Genomic DNA, 20,550 nt, shown 5'->3' on the forward strand with positions numbered 1-20,550 from the left:
GTTCTTACTAGTGGAAGATCTAAGCAATTGTGAAAAAGGAGGAGACACTAGCTTACACTAAACCAATTACCATCTTATTTTTAGATTATAATCTCTAGCCAATTAGTTGGTCGTTTTACCAAACTGCAGACACTAATTTATTCACTGATGAGAGTTCAAACGTGTATTTATGTGCTGTCAGTAAACTGGAGAAACATGGCAAACGTAATAATTGCCAGGAAACGAAACATAAAACTAAAATGCAGAGCAGATTTAAAACAAAAAAGTGCGCATCCAGGGAATCGAACCCTGGTCAGTACCGTGGGAGGGTACTATGATACCACTACACCAGATGCGCTTTTGTTCACCTTCCGTTATATTCTATATAGTTTCAGTACAAAAGATAAATGTGCAATTAAAATTAATATTTAATATAATAATTTATGAACTTTGATTGATAATTACTTGGCCAGTTTACTACACCATGATTCACCTATATACCCCACCACTATAGTGGAATGGCCAATTTTACTACACCTCAAGTAAGAATAATAGACACGACAATTGATGAATTAATCAGATCCAAAATAAGCTGATATAATAGACACGACAAAACCTTTCATTATCGTTAGGATTTTTTTCCTTCTAAAACATTTTTCTCCTACAGCTATAAAACCACTCCTTCTTGTGAAGGATTTTTTCGGACAAATCCGTACTCTTTTGAAACTATCTCCAACCGACACTTTCTGCCATTAAAAAAAGAAAGAAATAAACATCTGTTCCTTCTCCGTCTGCATCGACCAGTGAACTCTCTCACTGACCCTTCTTGATATTTTTCTACAAGGTGATAATCTTTACGACTGAAATAGCATTTCGAGTCTCTTTTTTTACTATTGAACAATAGCAGAAACGGATCTTGTGTTTCTCTCTGGTACTTGTCAGAATCATGTGCTTGTGCCTATCAAGAAAGGACCTATGACACCTTCATGTTACGTTACGTCCACAGGCAAGCCGTAGTTCTGAAATGTTCTGATCCGTCCGTCCCAACCACCTGTGACAATGACCATACCCCAAGCTAGAGAGCTACTAGTTGCTTTCTGGTATGAGGACTTGAAAAACTTGTACTGAGTCGCAGTCATCGAAGAAAGAGGATTTGCGGGTAGGTTTTCCTCTGGCCACGTCGCGTTTCCCTTGGGAATTGATCCACCTTCCTTGAGAGACAAGCAAGGTGGTGAAGAAAACGGGATAGTTCTGTTGTGATCTGAGAATCCACACCAGGTTGCTGCCGCGGATGCATTGGTTGAGAAACGTTCAAAAGATCTAATCCTTTTGCTTTGAGTAGACCAAGAATAGTCTGATTCCTTTCCACTGCTCCACATATATACATTGGAGTCCTCACAAGTTGAAACAATGAACTTTCCCTCAGACTTAGGAGACCCTAATGTGACGCAAATAATAAAAGAGAAGAGAGATGAAGACTAGTTTAGAATCAACCATAGAGGTATGCAAAAATAAAAATAAAATAATTTAAAGTACATAACATAACATCACTAGCAAAAATGGCTAGAACCAGAGGAGGAGTATTTTTCCATATAAACCATACATAATCAGATAAGAGTTAATATTCGGAATAAAACATTATTGTAGTTGACAGAAAAAACAACAACTTACCTTTGTATCTTCTAACAACATCATTGCCTTGTACAATTCTAATTTTGGAATCAGCGGAAACACAGGACCTTGCTGGGGTCTTGGGGTAAAAACTGGAAGGAGAAAAAAAAACATGAATGTTTGTTAACATCTCATCACATGGCAAGAAAAAGCAAACAAAGCATCAAGACTAGGACAAAGAGTGAATAATATATATTATTATATATATATATATATCTATATATACTTTTTTTGTCAAAATGGAGTGATTTATATTAATTACCTGGAAACAAGTGATCCGTTTATTTGGAGACATCTTTTGTTATGAAAATGTATCTGAGAGTCCAGCTCTAAATACTCTCCAGACATGTTTAAGAATCTGCAACTTCCTGTAAGACAACAACAACTCCTCCCTCTCCATCCGGACGATAGCACACTGCTGATATAATGTCTTTGACATCGGCCCAATCAACAACGTTGCAACCAGAAATGTTCCAGATTCTAACTTTTCCATCAACTGACCACTCATGAAGTAGTTCTCATTCACCGGGTTGAACTGAACACAAGTAACTACAAAATCAAGAAAGAAACATAATGTCATATCAAAGTAGTAACTAACATGTAATAAAAGTATTAACCACATACCATAACTATTGTGAGTGAAGACTCCAAGACAAGCATTGCCACCAACTTTCCATAACCGTACAGTTTTATCCATTGAAGCTGAGAGAAGATACTACACCAAGCAATTACACAACATATGCCTTTAGTTTTTATTTTATTTTTTTAACTTGTACTAAAAGCAATGGTTACAAGATTTTGAAAGCTTACATTATCCCTTGACCATGAGATGTCCAAGACATCACATGTATGGCCGTGGAATTCATGTAAAGGTTTCTCCATTATCCGGAAAGCTTTTGGAGGGAAGACAACACATGCTGAATCAGATGTTTTCTTGAATTTTTCTGTGGTCTTGTTCGGTTTTAACTGGGAATGATCGTTTACTTCAAAGTACATACACGAAGGGTCAAGGTAATCTCTTTGTAGTTTAGGTCTTTTATCCTCAGTGACTTCCCACACACGCACAATCCCATCTTCACCAGAGCTTGCGAGATACTTCCCGTCGCAGCTAAATTTCATAGCGGAAATGGAGCCTTTGTGTGCTTTAATGTCTTGGCTATGATAAAGAGCTGAAAGCTCCTTGGTCTCTTTCTTGTGATGCTTGACCTTAACTCTTGAAAGCACACCGGATTGGATCTTTGTATCCGTGGAACATCCCATAGAGAGCAGCCTAGTTAACCATCCTTTCTTGGAACTCGTGAAAGGAAAGGTGATGTTACTCTGTTTCTCTGTTTCCTTCACCTGATGACATCTGGAATCAGAAGAACATGATGCCATTGAAGAGCTTTGCCTTCTCCTTGCATCGCATCTCAGAGACAGTTCCTCTGAAACTTCTACGTTTGATACAGAACCAGAGGAGGATACCTGACTAGAAGAGAAGCTGCATCCACCAGATTCAACTCCAAGAACTTGTTCGAGTCCCATCAACTCCAAGAACTTCCTCCTCCGTTCCACAACACTTCCAGGATCAAAATCAAAACCACTTTGAGATGATGCATCGAAGAACTGCAGATCTTCCTCTTGAGACAAGCAATCCATTGGTTCTTGAGCGTTGTTCAACCCCAGCTTAAAGAACAACAATGCTGCTTTTAAGTTTTTTTTTTTATTTTCTCTTCTCTTAAAAGAGGAATGTCCACAAGGACCACAACTGCCAGTTTTGCTTCCACCCAAGCAACCTACAATGGCTTTTTATTTATAACATTTTTTAAAAAATAATATAATATATATTAAAAAAAGAAGTTTACAAAATAAGCAATCAGAGAGTTCAAGAAACTGAGTTCAAAGAGTTAAACATCATTGATCACAAGAAATCTATAAAAAACATAAAAAAGAACCTGCATACGTGGGTGGGTTCGTATTCACTTGGTTTCTTCGAAATGGGAACAAACATATCCCGGGGAAGAAGTTGTGGTGCTGAGACTAGACACAGAGACCATTCAGCTAAACTATGTGAAGTGTCTCTACGGTGACGATACCAAATCGAAAAAGGACTTAAAGAAGTACAAGATATGAATTGTTATTATTTATTTTAAAAGGAAGGATTGTATTGAAAGCTGTGAATCAAAGAGACATTTGGGAAGAAGAAGAAGAAGATGGATTGTCTGAAGAAGGGAATAGAGTTTTCTGAAGAGGACACGAATCTTTGTGTGTCACCGACCGTTTGCTTTTGACTTATTTAACCTCCTTGAAACCTTTTTCTTATTTGTTTCGGCAAATACTCTAAGTATTAACCCACACCAGCATCTTTAGTTGTAATAAATTTGACATACTTGTTTATCATTTTTTAGATCTTTTTGTGATCACTCGTGGTTAGGGTGATTTATTAATTGGATGTGTGTTTGGATATAATCATTTAGATGTGAGTTTGGCTTTTATTTTCTTCTTTTTTTCAACGGTTGTGAGTAACTATGATATACTTTTTCATTTTACTTGATGATTAAGATTAACGCACACAAATGAAGAAGATGAAACTTTTATAACATTTGTTTTGGTTAAAGTTAACTTAACCAGCAAAAATGTAATACTTTGTAGTTAGTCACAGATATTAATGGCTTGACACCGGTTGAAACGCAGCGGTTGCGTATGCGATTGTAGGAGTTTGTAAATTTTGACGGTTGTATCTTCTATCATTTTAAACGATTTGTATAATTGGTACAATGATTAGAAATTGATACATTTACATAATATTTGAGATTGAATGATTATGAAATACTGTAGTGGTATAATAATAAATTACCTATATTAACATGTTATAATATTATAAAGCTATAAAAAGATACTATTGTGATAAAATATAATAATAATTAATATAATATGATTAATAATATTATTATGTTTATTTATTTAATTTTTTTAATTAGTTGAAAGTTATAATTTTAATACAATTTGTTATGAAGATTTATATTTAAACTTTTTTAAAAATTGCTTTGTTTACATATATATATATATTAATTTTAAAAATTTAAATGAATAGTATTAGTTTAAAGTTCTATAAAAAATTATGATATTGTGTTTGTGAATTTAAATTAAAATATAATTGTGTATATTTTATTATAATATTTCCATTTTAAAATTTAAAATAGTTTATAACATATTTTTAAAAATAATTTATATTTATTGATTCACTCGCGGCGTTCAGCAAGCGAACACTAACTAAAACCAGTTTTTGATTTTAAGAAATTCGAACCGTTTAAAATGATATATAGCGTTTTCAATGATTATTTAAAAACACCAACAACCGTTATCAACAACGGAAGCTGTCGGTTGTGGAAAAGCAAGTGAGACTTAAATGACATTAAAGCTTTATATAAATAGTAAGATTATCAACTATTTAATCATAAAAATATATTTCTTAACAATCAAATAAATTGTAACAGAAAAAGTACACTGTAACACATCCTAGGAGATATAATGTGATGTAACAATATTTGATGTCATCTTTGAATTTAATTTATTATATGAATTAACCAACCCAATAGTACTATTTTATCTCTCAACTGAAGAATAATGGTTTTGTCCAACATTACAAATCACCTGTTTATCTTATGATTTAAGTTAAATTATTTAACTATTGTACTTAGATTTTCCTTTTGTTATTGCTAAAGGGCTTATAATTAGATTTTGTTACAATGTTTTACACTAAGACTTCGAAATTTTAACTAATATTTCCTTTCTAAATACAGCTACACGAATATTTAACATATATAGAATGCAGTTTTTCTTGAGATACTACTGATATATAATTTAACCTCTACAAATTACACTCAAAATTAATAACTTAAAAAATTAAAAATTGGTTTTTTGATATGATTATTTTCTTAATAAATTAATATGTCAATAAATTAATAATATAGTATATTTTTAATATCGTTAACTTAGAGTTATACTGTATATCTATCTTATTAAAACAGAAACATTCTGTTGGACCTGACATTTATTTTGTAAGTTTTTAAATTAAATACACCTTTATACTTTATAGTTAAACATACATTAAGTCACTAATGTTCCTTTCTTTATACTACTATCCATGTTTTCAAACAATATACTTATTTCTTTATACTACTATCAATGTTTCCAAACAATATATTTTTTATACTACTATCAATATTTTCAAATAATACAATAATTAATCTTAGTTATTTTATATCTATCATTTTCTCTTTAAAATTTTGTAGAAACGTCATAATTTCATAAATTGCAAAATAGTGAACTTTAAAATTTCGATTATAAGATTACAAATTATGAAACTATTACAATTTAAATCCAATTAGATTACATATCGGTCATTCATCAGTTCAATCGATTAGTCTCGGGTTTTAGTGATTTTTTAATATGAATATTTTAAAAACATAAATTGAATTGTCAGATCTCCGAATTAACCGGTATAATCACAATCGGGTTGAATTTAAAAATACTGATTTAAATGCAAAAATATTTTAAATACACACTCTTTAAAATTAACCAAAATTTTTGTTAAATTATTAGTGAAATTTTTCATCGTAAAATATTCCGCGCTTCAAAATCGCGGATCAAAATCTAGTCGTTCTTAAATTTCCTTCTTATTAATCTTCGTTTGATTTATGTTCATTTCTTTATATGGTTACTACCGGCGGCTAAGGACTATCGAGGAGAAGATACTCATCATTAAAATATATTCTTAAGTACACCCATCATCTCCATCTCGTCCTCTGATTATTTACTTTCAATCCAGATAGTAATTATATTCTTTTGCGTTGGATTTTTCTTTAATTGTATTTTATAATTTTTTTGGGTGTAAATGTTAAGAATTCTATTTTATAATCCCTTATATATTATTTTAGGAGCATTAAAAATAAATAACCTTTAGTTCATGTGTGATTTACAAATGTGCCATTTCCTAGGTGTCATCACCACAAGCTATCTCACCATCTATTTTTAAAACCCCTTAATTAACTAGACTAATTACAATAACTTGCCATTGGTCATTACATTGAAACTTAACTAATATACTCTAAGCTTTTATTTATTGACTAACCAAATAAATCATGTCCACGATTTATCGTTTCGGTTATTATTTACCATATGCTATTACACGGTTTAATTATGATGCATTCTATTATTCTTTACATGGTTTTCACATTATTATCTAACAAACCAGAAATATGGTAAATACAATTGTTTGTTTCGGTCTTACCAGAGACCAAAAATACTCTGGAACATACTCTATTATACAGTTTTTGGCTTTCATGATTAAACTGTACATGGTTAAATACTATTTTGATTATTAGATGACTTTTTATAAAATTTACAATGTTTTCACTATACAACCGTTAAAACATATTTTAAAATCATTACAATTGAGTAGAATATTTTAAAGGCATAGTTTGAAATTATTATAATTGAGTAGAATATTTTGTTATCATCAAACGATCCAGAATCAGTATTTTCATGTAATATTAAGGGATTAAATATTTTATATGATTCAATACTCTAATATACTAAGTCGTTCATATTTGAGGCTCTGAATCATATGGTTTGACTAAGTATATAAAATACAATTTCGGACCAATGATGCTGACATGTTGTAACTTAAAACCATAATATAAAATCGTAATAAAACTGGATGGCTTGATTTCATCAAATCAAGACATCCATTTATGTAATCATCAAAATCATTGTAAGTTATGTTTTAATGCTGATTTTAAATTAGCCAAGTTTGGTGCAAGTTATTTTTAAAAGAATCTGATACTAATTAACTGAAAAAATTAAAATGTACGTTAACTTTGGCCATTTATCCAGCCTGATGTATTTTCGTAAAGTTAGAACTATGAATTTTCAATCACAGAGTTTCTTGCTGTAAAAACCCACATGATTTTGAACAATCTTCCTATGTTAATTATGTCATTAATTAGCTTAATTATGCATTTGATTCGTTTATAATAAATAAAAGATCTCCAATCCTCTATCAATCACGTAGGAATATTTTTGGTTTGGAATTGTATTATCCTCTATTTATCACATTTTAGGAATGTAAATCCCGTTATGACTACATATTGATCGTTTGAGAATCCAGTCATGCGAGAAATTGATTATTTTAGTATTTAATGTGATTGTATATTAGAATAAATGTGAAATGCTATCAATAAGGAATAACTTTTAATGTTAAACTTTATTATCATGTTTTAGTCAAACTTCCCTTCTTTTTATTTTTATATATTCTCAAAAATAAAAAGATGTAAAATATAAATGACATAGTGATGTAAAATATAAATACATTTTATTTTATTTTTGGGAATAATAACTAATTTTATATAAGTTTTTGATTACTCATATAAATTCACTCCCATGATCTATACTTCAGTTACATACAACCAATAACACAAGTTTTTTTTTTTAAATGAAGCTTATTTTATATAGATATACACAATTTCGTTCAATCATTCATTCTAAAATATATAGTATTGGGATTATGACTTTTACATTTTTAATACATATATATTAAAGTTTATAATTTTTTAGTTCATTCATCCTACGCATGACGCACGTTATCACCTAATTATAAATATTTGTGGTTCATGCTAAGTTGGAGCCCACATATCTGCATGATGACTACGCGCCATGTTCTCTATTCGCTTTCCCTTTTATCAGATTCGTATTATTAATCATTGATTTTAATTACCTGTCACATTAAAAACTTAATTTCCAGCTGCGATCAAAGTTGAAGATCTGATGAAATTTTGCATGGTTCGGACTCTCTCAGTCTTTAAAATGTCTTAAATGAAATGCGTTAAGGGGAGATTAGCCATAATTTACTTTGCCGACAAATTCAATAAAACTAATAAAATATTAAAGCAATGTTTAGTTATCTCATTAGATTAATACGGAGCCATAAAATTTTTGGAGCGCGGTCGAATTTTTTTTTAACATAGTTGCTAAACTATAAAAAAAACTTATCTTTTACGATCTTTTTAATTTGAAATTTTTTATTACAGTTTCATAAACTACATCTTTAAATATTTTTTTGGATAAACTATAGAAAAATATTTATTCCAACCAAATACCATATTGATGAAATTAAAAATTCTTAAACCGCTTTGATGTACTTTTTTATGAGTTTTCAAATTATGGCCATGAGATTGACAAGTTCTCAAGTTAAATATTTGTGTTTTACCTTGTTTTTTTGGTTATGGGGATATTACAAAATATTTAACATCAAAATCATCTAGATAAATTGGTCATTAATTATCTAAATTAATAAAAAAACTATATGAAATTAGCTGTTAAAATATTCAGATTATAAACATGAACCCTAAATATTTTTATTGAATTTGAATTAATGAATTATAATCATCTTTAGTTTGATAAATAAATAATCAAAACACCAAAGTATAAGATAAAAAAAGGAACTCAACTTGAAAATAATCCAAAACATGTTTTCAAAATAATCATTTATCAAAGAAGAGGAGTTTATTTATTAATTTGCTTTTAATTTTTATATATAAATTACCATTATTTGGGCTAATATAATTTGGGCTTAAAACAATATGTAACTAAGTTTAAGGTGAAAATATATTTGGGCCTAATATAATTACCATTTCTTTCATGATTTTTTATAATAGTAAAATTGAGATAAAAATTAATACAAATCTAAAATTTAACAAATAAATGATATAAATGTATTAGTTATACAATTTTGTCATCAAATTTTAATGTTTTATTTAATTTTGTGGAGTCCTATTTTTTAGTGGGGTCAAATTTCATTTTTTATTGGGGTCAATACACTTTTATATAAAAGAAATACAAATATTTTTAAGAAATTAGTGGGGTCAGCTGACCCACTACTCCTCGTTTGCCTCCGTCTCTGAGATTAATGATTGTTATATTTATTTATAAACAAAAGGTATATTCTTGCTGACTAGAAAAAGATTATTCGTTGACAAAAGAGAAGAAGAAAAAAAATGTAAATACCATTAGTAATAGTAATAAATGGCATGATACCAAGTTCCTTCTTTTGTGCAAACAAAGTTCCTTGACAATCAAAATCTTTGAATCTAATAAGTTGCTGGAGATAGCCAGACGTTTTTTTGTTCAACTGATATAGCCAGACGTTTAAAGAAGTTCCAGAACGGATAAAAGTACTTCCAAAATAAAGTTTGGTTCAAAAGAGGATTAAAACTATTTCAACACAACTACAACTTCATGCAGAGTGCGAAACTTATAAATAATCATTGTTATTTAATAAATTTATAACGATTGCACATTAATCTAAGTTCAGACGACTAATTCTAGAAACTGTAGCCATACGAACAGAGTGGGGTGTATTGTATGTTGATCCATTACATTGCATAATTACTGTTTACGTACAAAATTACGATGCCTGATGTATTATTTAATTCGTAGGCGCATGCGGGTTAAAACCTACCGACGTGTTCACTACTTTACTTGTATGCCTCATAAAAATAGCAACTTAGTTTCTCCTGTACGGATTCATTCAATTAGATTGGACCCACTAGATAGCACAATTACAATGGACTGTAGCAGCTAACCATTCGTGAAGGGAGATTGGCGATAGTAAGCACTTTATTCATACGCGTATTTGGCTGTCGGGATGTGAATTATATAGCCAAAGTTGACTTTGGAGTTTGGGAGATGTAACATGGACATTCATTAATTTCTATGTTGATGATAGTTATGCCGCCCATCAGTTTTACGACATCGATAGAAGACTATAAGTTGTTTGTTAAACCGTAGATGTCATAGAGGATAAAGCAACTATTATATGTATGAAATGGGAAAGAAATCAGGCCAAAAAAATTTGATTAACGAGTTATGGTGTCTTGATCTTTTTTACTTCCTCGATTGCTGAGATAAATGATGGCATTTTCTCGGCAATAGACAAATAGACAAAAACCCTAGACTGTTGTTGAAATTAAGGAAATTAATTGGAGAGAAATAACAGAAGAGAAAAGCCAGCTAGGGTTTGGTCCATACATGAGCAGTGAAAGAGTACGTTGAAGGACCACTAGATGTTATGGACTTGCGACGGTAGGAGTTATTATGACACACCTCGACTTAAACACTAATATAAACGATTTTGGTTTGGATACTGTATGCAATACGAGCTTTTAAATCTGGTTTGATGTTTTTGATTTGCAATAATCTATAATATGTCGGCAATAACAAATAGCCATCATAATTAATTTAGTATAATAACATATGTCATACAATTTAATACATGTATACACCACACCATACACACTGCGACTCATGATCAGGTATTCAGGTTTATCATAACTATAGATAGATGCACAAGACTTTTCGGCAATACCAAATAGCCATGACAATTAATTCCACCTGTAAAGCGAGAAACTGAATTACACTAGAAATTGATTCTAGAATTATTTTAAAATCAGACAGCTGGTCGGTAGAGAAGAACAGAAGAGTTCATTTCATGTGGAGGATTACTATGAAATAGGAACATTCTGTACGAAATATACTCTTAAACCCATCAAATCTTTTGATTTAGGATGACATTGTTGAACACACAAAAACCTTCGTTGTAAATGTAAACAAACATTCTTTAAGATCATGTTTTTGTTTTCATTATTAAAAAGGGAATTTCCTCATATGATCAAAAGAACAAAAAGCGAGAGAAATGGTCACATCCCTTATGGACTGGACACTGGTCCTTCTAAACAAATCCCATTTGGTGAGGACCACCACTGACACTGTGTGGGCACGAACTAGCTGTCCTAAACACTTCTCCTCCCTAAACCTCAACCATTACCGTAACAACTGTCTTTCTTCTGATCATTTGTGGGTCCCATCTAAATCTTATAATTGGTGGGCCTACACAAATTTTTATCGTACAAAATTTCAGAAAAAGCAAAACCAAAAGAAAAAGTCAATGTGTGTACTTTGGTTGGTTAGTTTGTGCGCCTGTGGCATGTGGGGATGACATTTGAGAATCTTTTGCACATATTTTTAAAACGATGATTGAAAGTTCGAAACTATCTAACTGTTTTTACATGATCTGAGTCATAAAGTTATATATTAGAGAAATTTTCGTTTATTTATCACATTAAATTTAATTTGAATAAAGAGTTTACTAACTTTTACTAACATAGATGACATTGCAGAGCGGTCCAGACTTTAAGTATCCGGAAATTAAAGACAGCCCAATTGACTAAATATATTAAAAGCCTAAACCTAAATATCAGGTCCACATAAAGCCCATAAAAATTACACCCCTCCCTCCCTCTGTTCTATATGCGAGTATGGTTTTAGAAAAAATGTTTGTTTCACAATATAAGGTGTTCTCAAAATCCAAAGCAATAAAATAATTTAAATAAATAATATTCCAGTAAAAAACTTAAAAGCCTTGTTGGTAGTCTTCGGTGTTTTTGAACACAACTTACTATATTAGTCAATTAATATTTATTAGTTACCAAAAGATATATTTCCAAATTCAGTATAAATACAAACGTAAGTTATGTCTTACTTCCATTAGCTTTTCCATTCGATTTACTTTCTTCAACCTATTTTTTCTTCATAAAACCATGGATCAAAATGAAGAAAAAAATCAAAAAGAAAAAGAAACAGAAAATATTAAAAAATCAACTAAACACAATCAAACCTGCAGATGTTCACTCGGCCATTTCACTTGAACAAAATGCACATGATGTTAGAGAGCTTCATCCCAACAAAAAAAATTGAAGACACTATATTATCTATACTAAGGATTAATTTCAAATTTTATTAATTTTATTACTAACAATAATTTCTCTCTAATTAAATGGTCGTGTGCAATAAACAATAAAACCTTTTCATTGCTGCTTTAGAAAATATTTAAATTTTTTAATACCAATGGTTTTAAGCAAAACTACTTACATACCAAAACAGAGGGAATATCTAATTTGGAGTTTTTGTCTAGTAATCAGAAAACTGTTTTGGTCAGTCCCTATCTAAGATTTGAGATTCTGTCTTTATCTATTCAGATATATTCCAGAAATTCAGTTATTTAGGGTATCTGATGAGTCCAAATAAGAATCCCAGATTTAAATTACAGATACTGCAATTCTAGATCCAAATAATAAAGAATTTTGAAAGTTGATATCCACTATCCAAACCTAGAACAATGTAGTAAATAAAATTATTTTAGTGTTATTTTATATAATTATAATATAAAGAATAATAGTGAATTTAGATTTAAAAATAATTTTGCACATAAATTAACATTGTTGGCAGAATATCTTTTAAAAGTTTTCGGTATATAACTTGTAAATGTTTTCTCATCAACAATCTTCAAAATTATATATAGAAGTACAAAACCAACATTTAATCTATAAGTTTTGCTAAAACTAGAAATTCAAATAACTTTATATGTTTTTTACTAGTCCATCGTTTTTTTTTGAAAATAAACTAGTATGATTTGTGAAAAGTATAATAGTATAATTTGAAAAAATATTATAGTATGTTTTGTGAAAAATATAGTATGATTTTAAATTTTATCCTAGAACGGATTCAAATGTCTTTTTATGCATATCCAAATTTTGGATTACAAACAAGTTTTGATTGGTTCAACTTTAAACTAAAGTCTTTAGTAGTACTCAAGAAAAAGAAAATTATTTCGATGATTAATTCTGTTTAAATATTTTTGGATAATAAGAGATGTTAACGATAAGGTTTATCTGTTAATTAATCAGTAAAACTAGTACATCGAATTTTACGGATAAATATGTGATATTACTAGAAAGATTCAGTATCTTCGCCTAATCTAAATCTTTTTTCTCACCTTTAACCTTATATAAGATTCACCACACCTCCTTATCAGTCCAAAATAGCTTTCCGATCTTTTTCAATGGCGGAGACTGTAAAGCCCTCGACCGTAGCCATGGAAATAGAAGAAGTCGTCGATGAGTTAGACCGATGCGTGGTGCAGGAAGTTGAGTTAACTGTCCCAAAAACCGACGATCCAACGTTACCGGTTCTCACTTTCAGAATGTGGGTTTTAGGTCTTGGCGCTTGTATCATACTATCGTTCGTAAACCAGTTTTTCTGGTACAGACGGATGCCATTGTCCATAACCGGAATCTCGGCTCAGATCGCGGTCGTGCCGCTCGGTCATCTTATGGCTAGAGTGCTTCCAAATAAGAAATACTTGGAAGGATCAAGGTGGGAGTTTAACATGAATCCTGGTCCTTTTAATGTCAAGGAACATGTTATGATCACGATATTTGCTAATTCTGGAGCAGGAACGGTTTATGCTACTCATATACTTAGTGCTATTAAGCTTTACTATAAGAGATCTCTTCCGTTTCTACCGGCTTTTCTCATTATGATCACTACTCAGGTAAAATGATTCTTCTGTGTCCTAATTAATCAAGGATGCAACCCCTTTTCTTCTATTTGAAATAAATAATCGTTACTTTTAATCGTTTGTTAAGAATTTTAAATTTATGTAATTTGGTTGTTTTAAACTGACGTAGTTATGTTTACTGACTCTCTTTTTCTGGTTGGTATTCAGTTAGAGAATTCATCGTTTGGATTGGTTTGCAAATTTTGTTTTTATTCATTCAATTTCTCTAGTGGGAATTTATATTATTTATATTCTAATAGTCAAGTCGAACATTACAAACATTTAACCAGCTAAACTAATAATTTTGTTACTTTATTTAACTTTTTAAGTTAGAGAATTCATCATTTGAATTGGTCTGCAGGATTTGTGTTTATTTATTCAATTTCTCTAGTAGGAATTTATATTCTCATAGTCAAATCGAATGTTACAAACATCTAACGAGCTAAACTAAATTTTTTTGTTACTTTACTCTTATCTACTTAGTTTTTGAAACTCATTTTTTAGTCCAAGTCAAAGATATCGTTGGCGTTGGTTTGAAGTTTACTGATAACTAGATCATGACCCGCGCGACCGCGCGGATTCCATTTTTATTTTAACATATAATCCATATTCTATAGTAGTTAATATAATTTGGAGTTTGTCTAATTTTATATTGTGTAGTTTTAAATAATTTTGAGTATGTCCAATTCAATACTGTGTAGTTTAATATAATTGTGAGTTTCTCTGCTTCGTAGTATAGATGTAAAGGTGAAAACAATAATCTAAATATTAACCAATAAAATTTAGACTAACATAACTGAAATCTTTCTTAGGATATTAATAAAATAGTTATAATTTATACAATAGACAAATAAAAATATTTATGCAAAAAATCAACAAAGATTAACCGTGCTGATATATAAATGTTTTATATTTGGTTAAATAATTTAAACGAAACTGTACTAATCCAAAAAATAGTTTCAATTTGTTTTTATTAATAAAATAGTATTTTGAATATATATGTAAAAAGTTCAATAAGAAAATGACTAATGTGTTTTTTTTATAAAGTTAAATGCTTACAATGTTTCTGTTTTATACTTATTCACAATATAAATATTATGGCCCATAAAATAAAATTTTATTGTAAATATCCATGTTTTGATATGTAATTAATAACCCGTAACAACAATTGTACAGGAAAAAATGAAAGATGTTATATCTTATTGTCCTTTTCTTTGCTATATAGATACGGAAATATATTCTAGTTATTGCATATCTAAGGCAAATCCGTCCCCTTAAATTATAGAATGTTCTATGTTATACTTATATTATTTGAGTATCAAGAAATATATATATTCTGATATCTATATCCAGCAATTTAAAATCTAAATATTAATCAATAACTGGCTAATGACTTGTTAATGACTCCCCGTCGACTAAAGAGGATGTATAATATAATGCAAAAAATTATAGCTGTTTACGAATAGATGTATAATACAATGTCCACAAGTATAATATAATGTATAAAAAAATATAGTTGTTTACGAACAGATGTATAATATAATGTCCAGAAGTATGATATAATGTATAATGTATGCAAAAATTATAGTTGTTTACGAACAGATGTATAATATAATGTATAAAAATTATAGTTGTTTACGAACAAATTTTAAATTTGTACTCGCATTCGATGTATAATAATAAAAAGAATGGATTTTTTTTTGTTTACGAATAGATATATAATACAATGTATAGTGTCAATAGAGTTAAATTATTATACATCAAGTGTAAAATGTCACATAGTTGGTTGATATATAGTTATTTAAGGAAATATTTAAATGAAAGGTTAAGGTATGAATAATAATGTGATGTCCAATTTAAAAATCCACCTAGAAGAAGTTGTAATGTTTCTGTTTTAATAAGATAGATAACTTTTACAATACTTTTACAATATTGAGACCATTGTTTTTAAATTTTGAAAGTTGCGGTTGTTTGGTGAATTATTTTCTTACATTTTTACCTATGAAAACTCTTTTGTAGTTTCTGGGATTTGGGTGGGCTGGTTTATTCCGTAAGCACCTTGTTGAGCCAGGTGAAATGTGGTGGCCAAGCAACTTAGTTCAGGTGTCTCTATTCAGGTAATACTATTTATCACACATTTATATAAATATTGTCTTCATGATTATTCTTCAACTACTTGATTAGTTCACTAACCACTGTAGTGCCTTGCACGAGAAGGAAAAGAAGAAAAAGGGTGGCATGACCCGAATCCAATTCTTCCTCATAGTCCTTGTGACTAGCTTCGCATACTACATTCTGCCAGGCTATCTATTCGCAATGCTAACTTCCATTTCATGGGTCTGTTGGCTTAGGCCAAAATCGGTTTTGGTTAACCAACTCGGTTCAGGTGAACAAGGTCTTGGTATTGGCGCCATTGGTATTGATTGGGCTACAATTAGTTCTTACCTTGGTAGTCCACTCGCTAGCCCGATCTTCGCTACCATCAATGTTACCATTGGCTTTGTGCTGGTCGTGTACGTCGTCACTCCGATTTGCTATTGGCTTAATATTTATAATGCCAGAACATATCCCATCTTCTCAAGTGGGCTTTTCGTGGGGAATGGATCGTCTTATGATGTTTTGAGCATCATTGATAACAAGTTCCATCTGGACCGAGCCATCTATGCAAAGACTGGTCCTATCCATATGAGCACTTTCTTTGCGGTTACATATGGTCTTGGGTTTGCCACTTTGTCCGCAACTATGGTCCATGTCTTACTCTTCCATGGAAGGTAACTAAACACAACCAATTCTTCAAAGTCAAATTTTTAAATATCTTGATTTTAGTTACCGAGGTAGTTTCCATAGACAGATGGGACTAGTCTTTTGGTATTAGTTTCTAACTCATATCCTTATAAGCCCCTTTTATTGAAAGTGATCTATGGAAGCAAACTAGAGGAGCTTTCAAGAGGAACAAGAAAATGGATATACACACGAGAATCATGAAGAAAAACTATAAAGAAGTTCCCATGTGGTGGTTTTTGGTGATCCTCGTACTAAACATTGCGCTCATCGTGTTCATATCTGTGTACTACAATGCAACCGTGCAGCTACCTTGGTGGGGAGTGTTACTAGCTTGTGCCATTGCCGTCGTCTTCACTCCTCTTATTGGTGTTATCGTCGCCACCACTAATCAGGTACCTACTATAATAACCATCTATTACAAAAATAATATTTCACTCATTCTTCTGGGGAAAACTTCTAAAAAAACAAATAAACTTAAAAGAAATTGTAGCTTTTATCAATATTCGTTTGTAATTCATAACCTATTCATATATGTCTGATTCAGTTTCACTTAACTATTTAGAGGTTGGCTTCGTTTTTTTTTAAGTGACAGCTTTAAATTAATAAGTTTCCTATTGTTTTAGGCACCGGGTTTGAACGTCATCACTGAATATGTAATCGGGTATATCTATCCAGAACGTCCGGTTGCGAACATGTGTTTCAAAGTGTATGGATACATCAGCATGACTCAGGCTCTAACATTTATACAAGACTTCAAACTCGGTCTCTACATGAAGATCCCTCCTAGAAGCATGTACATGGCCCAGGTTACTAGTTACTACTTAATCTATCGTTAGTTATTTGTTAAAACACGATATATATATATATATATATATATTTTTTTTTTTTTTAAACACGATATAATTAGTAACAGAGAGTTTTTTTTCAGGTGCTTGGGACGCTTGTGGCTGTGATAGTCTACACAGGAACTGCTTGGTGGTTAATGGCAGAGATTCCTCATCTATGTGATAAATCTTTGCTTCCTCCCGACAGTGAATGGACATGTCCGATGGATCGTGTCTTCTTCGATGCATCTGTAATTTGGGGACTTGTCGGACCACGTCGAATGTTCGGTGACTTGGGAGAATACTCAAATATTAACTGGTTCTTTCTCTTAGGCGCAATCGCTCCTTTCTTAGTCTGGCTAGCGACCAGAGCGTTTCCAGCTCAAAAATGGATCTCAAACGTACATTTCCCGGTTATTTTAGGAGCAACCGCGATGATGCCACCCGCCATGGTAGTTAATTTCACGAGTTGGTGCTTCGTGGCATTTATTTTTGGACACTTCGTGTTTACGTACAAGAGGGAGTGGTGGAAGAAGTACAACTATGTTTTGTCGGGAGGTTTGGACGCGGGAACCGCGTTTATGACAATACTGATATTTCTAGCGCTAGGACGCAATGGAATCGGATTGGTGTGGTGGGGAAACGCTGATGATAGCACAAACTGTAGCCTGGCGTCTTGTCCTACCGCTAAAGGTGTTATAATGCATGGATGTCCCGTTTACTGACCTTATTACAGTTAAGCAAAAATCCTCATAGTTCGTTGTTCATTCTTCTCTCTTCGTTATTTTAATTTTTTTTTATCATGTGGTAGTGAAGTTAATTGGTTTATTGGATACGTTTTGTACAGAATCTACAACAGCTTTTATTTTTAAAGCTTTTTTTCCGTTTTCGTTTGTAATATTCTCCTTAAAATTGATTACTGAGATGGTTGTGTATTTTATTTTCCTTAACTAATGGTATGGAGTTAGCAAAAAAACAAAAAAATTAATGGTTAAATAATGGTAAAAAACATCACACACAGAGTCAGATATTTAGTTTAGCCAAATATTATCTTTTACGGAGTTTTCATATATCAGACTAGGAATTAGAAAACTAATCAGATTGCTAGAAAAAACCAGAAAGCAGAAAAGTTTTAAAAGAAAAAAAATCATGAATTCGATTGAAAACCAAAATTTAGGTGCTGGCTGAAGAGATCACATTGTTTTGATTATATTTATCAATATTTTCATTAAAAATGTATACATTATTGGTTATAAACTACCGTTAGTTTTACAACATGTCCAACAAAATTTGACACGACGCCTAATAACTATGTCTATTAAATAAGCCCAAAATATTTTTGACATATATTTTATTTTGCTTTATATTATTAGAAGAAATTAACTCTCAGTAAAATATTTGGATATGAAAAACCGAACTCAACTAGATTTGAAATTAATATTAAACACAAACTAAAACTGATTAAGTAGTCAAATGGATCTAAAAGTCCAAATAACCATCCGAATCTGATTCAAACTAAAATATTTTGGATACCAAAAATATCTAAATCACAATTATAAACTTAAATATGTTAGTTATTTTAAATTTTTATCTACTAGATATTCATAATATGAAAATATCTAAAATTATCAACATAGTTACAAGTAAATATCTAAAAATAACAGAAAATATTCAAAATACCGAAAATATTTATTTTTTCTCCATCCAAATATTTAAATTGAACTAATTTTTATGTAAATTTAAATAATTATTATAACATTATTTAAGTTTTATGTTTTATTATTTTATGTTTGAATTTTTAGGATTTATAATATTTTATTTTTGTTAAAAAAATACATAATTAAAACGGGTACCTGAACTCGAACATGTACCGAATCTGCAATTATTCAAATCAAATCCAACCTAAAATTTATAAATATTCTAATACGATTTAAATTTCTAACTCTAAAATTCCAAAATTATAATAGATCAACTGAATACGAACAGGTATATGAATACCATCCCTAAAAAAACTATAAAACAAATTTTTTAATATATTAAATAACAAAAAAATTTAATAAATTATTTCATTCTGGATATATCCAGCGCGGATTACTACCTTGGATCTTAGTAAATGATAATGCGTTGAGTTGGACTGTTCTTGTCACGAATTTGTATTTAAGACTATATTTATTCCGGTACACTACATAATTACATGTAAGTTAAACGATAACACTCAAACTTAGTGCTTTTATTTTCTCACTCCTGGTGTTTAAGAGTCATTGAATAAAACATTTTAGTAAGACTCTTATCAGAATCCAGTATTTGACACATATAAAGCTAATGTTTTTTTTCAGAAAAAGGCTGATAATTTAAGATTTCTTAGCCAAAACAAAACAGTTTAACCACACGGATGTATTGGGTGGTATGCCAGACTTTGAAAAATAATAAGCTCCGGATTCGAAATAATGTACGTAATTTATCCATTTGCGCAGTCAAACAGTGTGGTTATCTAATTCTTATGTAGAAAAACCGGGTTTGCCTATCACCAGTAGATCGGTTCGGAGAAGATTAGTCAGTCATTCAAGTTTAGATATTATGGGTTATAAAAAACTCCATGTAAATGGAAAAACTTTGCAGCTTATTTAATAATTTATTTATTTAGCACTTATAAAGCTGATGATTTCAGATTTCTTAACCAAGAAGAAGCATTTTACTCCACTAATTCAGAAAATAAGTTTCCTTGAATCTTTATTGCACAGTCAATGGTCATCAACACCAAAATAAAAGTCTGATATGAATGTACCCCATATCATACTTCCTTTTATGGAAAAGTCAGTAAAGATATGATACCAAAAATACTAAGTCTAAACAATC

General features: G+C 30.6%; 1 protein-coding gene, 1 non-coding gene and 1 pseudogene across 2 annotated transcripts; 1 reads left to right on the forward strand and 2 right to left on the reverse strand.

Moving 5' to 3' along the window:
* Positions 1–266: 266 nt before the first annotated feature.
* On the reverse strand, positions 267–337 carry TRNAG-CCC (transfer RNA glycine (anticodon CCC)). The gene has a single exon. It is a non-coding gene; the product is annotated as a tRNA-Gly (tRNA).
* Positions 338–968: 631 nt separating this feature from the next.
* On the reverse strand, positions 969–4,044 carry LOC108844556 (uncharacterized; annotated as a pseudogene).
* A 9,512-nt stretch (positions 4,045–13,556) lies between these two features.
* LOC130494501 (oligopeptide transporter 9-like) lies at positions 13,557–18,592 on the forward strand. The gene is made up of 6 exons (XM_057004523.1): positions 13,557–14,080; positions 16,106–16,203; positions 16,288–16,857; positions 17,001–17,262; positions 17,494–17,676; positions 17,799–18,592. The coding sequence occupies exons 1-6, from the start codon at positions 13,589–13,591 to the stop codon at positions 18,417–18,419; spliced, it is 2,226 nt and encodes a 741-aa protein (XP_056860503.1). The 5' UTR covers positions 13,557–13,588; the 3' UTR covers positions 18,420–18,592.
* Positions 18,593–20,550: the final 1,958 nt, after the last annotated feature.

This window comes from Raphanus sativus, chromosome 3 (genome assembly GCF_000801105.2).
Source record: "Raphanus sativus cultivar WK10039 chromosome 3, ASM80110v3, whole genome shotgun sequence".
Classification (NCBI taxonomy): domain Eukaryota; kingdom Viridiplantae; phylum Streptophyta; class Magnoliopsida; order Brassicales; family Brassicaceae; genus Raphanus; species Raphanus sativus.